The 1,537-nt window shown below is 52.6% G+C and overlaps 1 protein-coding gene across 1 annotated transcript in view; it reads right to left on the bottom strand.

Annotated features, from left to right (window-relative positions):
• Positions 1-1,254, bottom strand: part of LOC109926167 (rho GTPase-activating protein 33-like) — a gene marked incomplete at its 3' end in the record, with an annotated part of 8,204 nt that extends 6,950 nt beyond the window's left edge. The window contains exons 1-3 of the mRNA XM_048593989.1: positions 1,174-1,254; positions 600-681; positions 275-331 (exon numbers count right to left, since the gene is read on the bottom strand). Of these exons, the coding sequence (XP_048449946.1) occupies positions 275-331; positions 600-681; positions 1,174-1,224 (190 nt within the window). The remainder of the gene's footprint in view (positions 1-274; positions 332-599; positions 682-1,173) is intronic.
• Positions 1,255-1,537: the final 283 nt, after the last annotated feature.

Genomic DNA, 1,537 nt, shown 5'->3' with positions numbered 1-1,537 from the left:
TGCAGCAGTGGCCCCCCCCATTGCTGTGGGGCTGGAGTCACATGTAGGCCAGTGCAGGTAAGGATGGCAGATTTCCACGCCTAGAGGGCATCAGTGAACCAGAACAGTTTCTACAACAATTGAGAGTGAGTATAAAGGGGTCATTTAATGTCAGATTCCCACTGAATTGAAATTGCACCATCAGCCCCAGTGAGAATCACCCCCTCCCCTCCCCTTCCGATCACCAGAGCTTTGTCTAGTGACATTATTGCTGTGGAAACTGAGTGTCCTTTACCTGACGTAGGTGACGGTGGGTCTGTAGCCCCTGTCAATTCTGCACCTCCTTCCGAATCTGGCAAGACAGAGCACAGGAAAGGATAATGAACCCAGAACCTTCAGACAGCAGGCAAGACTCACTCACTCTCTAAGGTGGGCTAAGTGTCACTGAGCCCAGTGCGAGTGCCAGGATACCCTCACCAGGGTCCCTCGGATCAGGCCTTACCGGGCATCACAGTAAACACAGCAGTTGGCCCCACCTCTCTCTCCCTCTCTCTAACCCAGGGATCACTGGACAATGATCAGGAGCAGGATCCCAGTTTCCAAGTGAATTTCGCTCTTACCTGCTTTCAATGCGCCTGGCGAGTTTGACGGATTGAGTTTTTCACAGATCAGCTGCACGCACTCACTCGGGAAAAATCCGACCTGTCCAAAGAATCAAAGACAGACACTCAACATTAAACACAACTCCTCGACAATGGCACCCCACCAAACACTCCCAGGGCAGGGACAGCACGGAGTTAGATACAGAGTAAAGCTCCCTCTACAATGTCCCCCCATCAAACACTCTGTAACCTCCTCCAGCACCAACAGCCCTCCCTATCTCTGTAACCTCCTCCAGCCCCTACACCCCCTCCCTATCCCTGTACCCTTCCTCCAATCACAGCCTCTTGAGTAACCCAATAGCCATCACTCCACCATTGGGAGCCGTGCCTTCAGCTGCCTGGAGGGAGCGGGTTTCCTGACCTCAGGAATTCTGTCCCTGACCCCTGTCGTCTTTATCTCTCTTTTTCCCCTTTAAGATACTCCTTAGAAAGCTGGCCTTATGATTAAGTGCTCAGTCCCTCGTCACTCTCTCTCCTCCTGTGGGTTAGGTTATGGAGTGTGTTGACTTCTGTGAGGAGCTGTAATCCTTACCTGAAATGCGTGCTTCCCTCTCCACCAGGAGGTGTCCTCTTTCGGAGGCATGTCCAGGACAGAGACAATGTCCCCCACCTGCAGGGAGGTGACAGGGCCTCAGCAAGTCAACTGTGATGTGCAGCAGAGTTTTTGTGTGTGTGTGTCTGCACACAGCTCTCATCTTGCAGGGACAGGCCATCGCCCTGGGCTCACTGCACATCCTCCATTCATCACTGCCTCATTCACATGGTCACTCACTCACTCACCTCATCACTGCCTCACTCACACAGTCACTCAATCACCTCATCACTGCCTCACTCACACGGTCACTCATTCACTCATCTCATCACTGCCTCACTCACACAGTCACTCACTCACTCAC

The sequence above is a fragment of the Rhincodon typus genome, unplaced genomic scaffold, assembly GCF_021869965.1.
Source record: "Rhincodon typus isolate 14 unplaced genomic scaffold, sRhiTyp1.1 hic_rhity00005034, whole genome shotgun sequence".
Classification (NCBI taxonomy): Eukaryota; Metazoa; Chordata; class Chondrichthyes; order Orectolobiformes; family Rhincodontidae; genus Rhincodon; species Rhincodon typus.
Note: the sequence above shows the minus strand (reverse complement) of the source record. Positions and strands in the feature narration are given on the sequence as shown.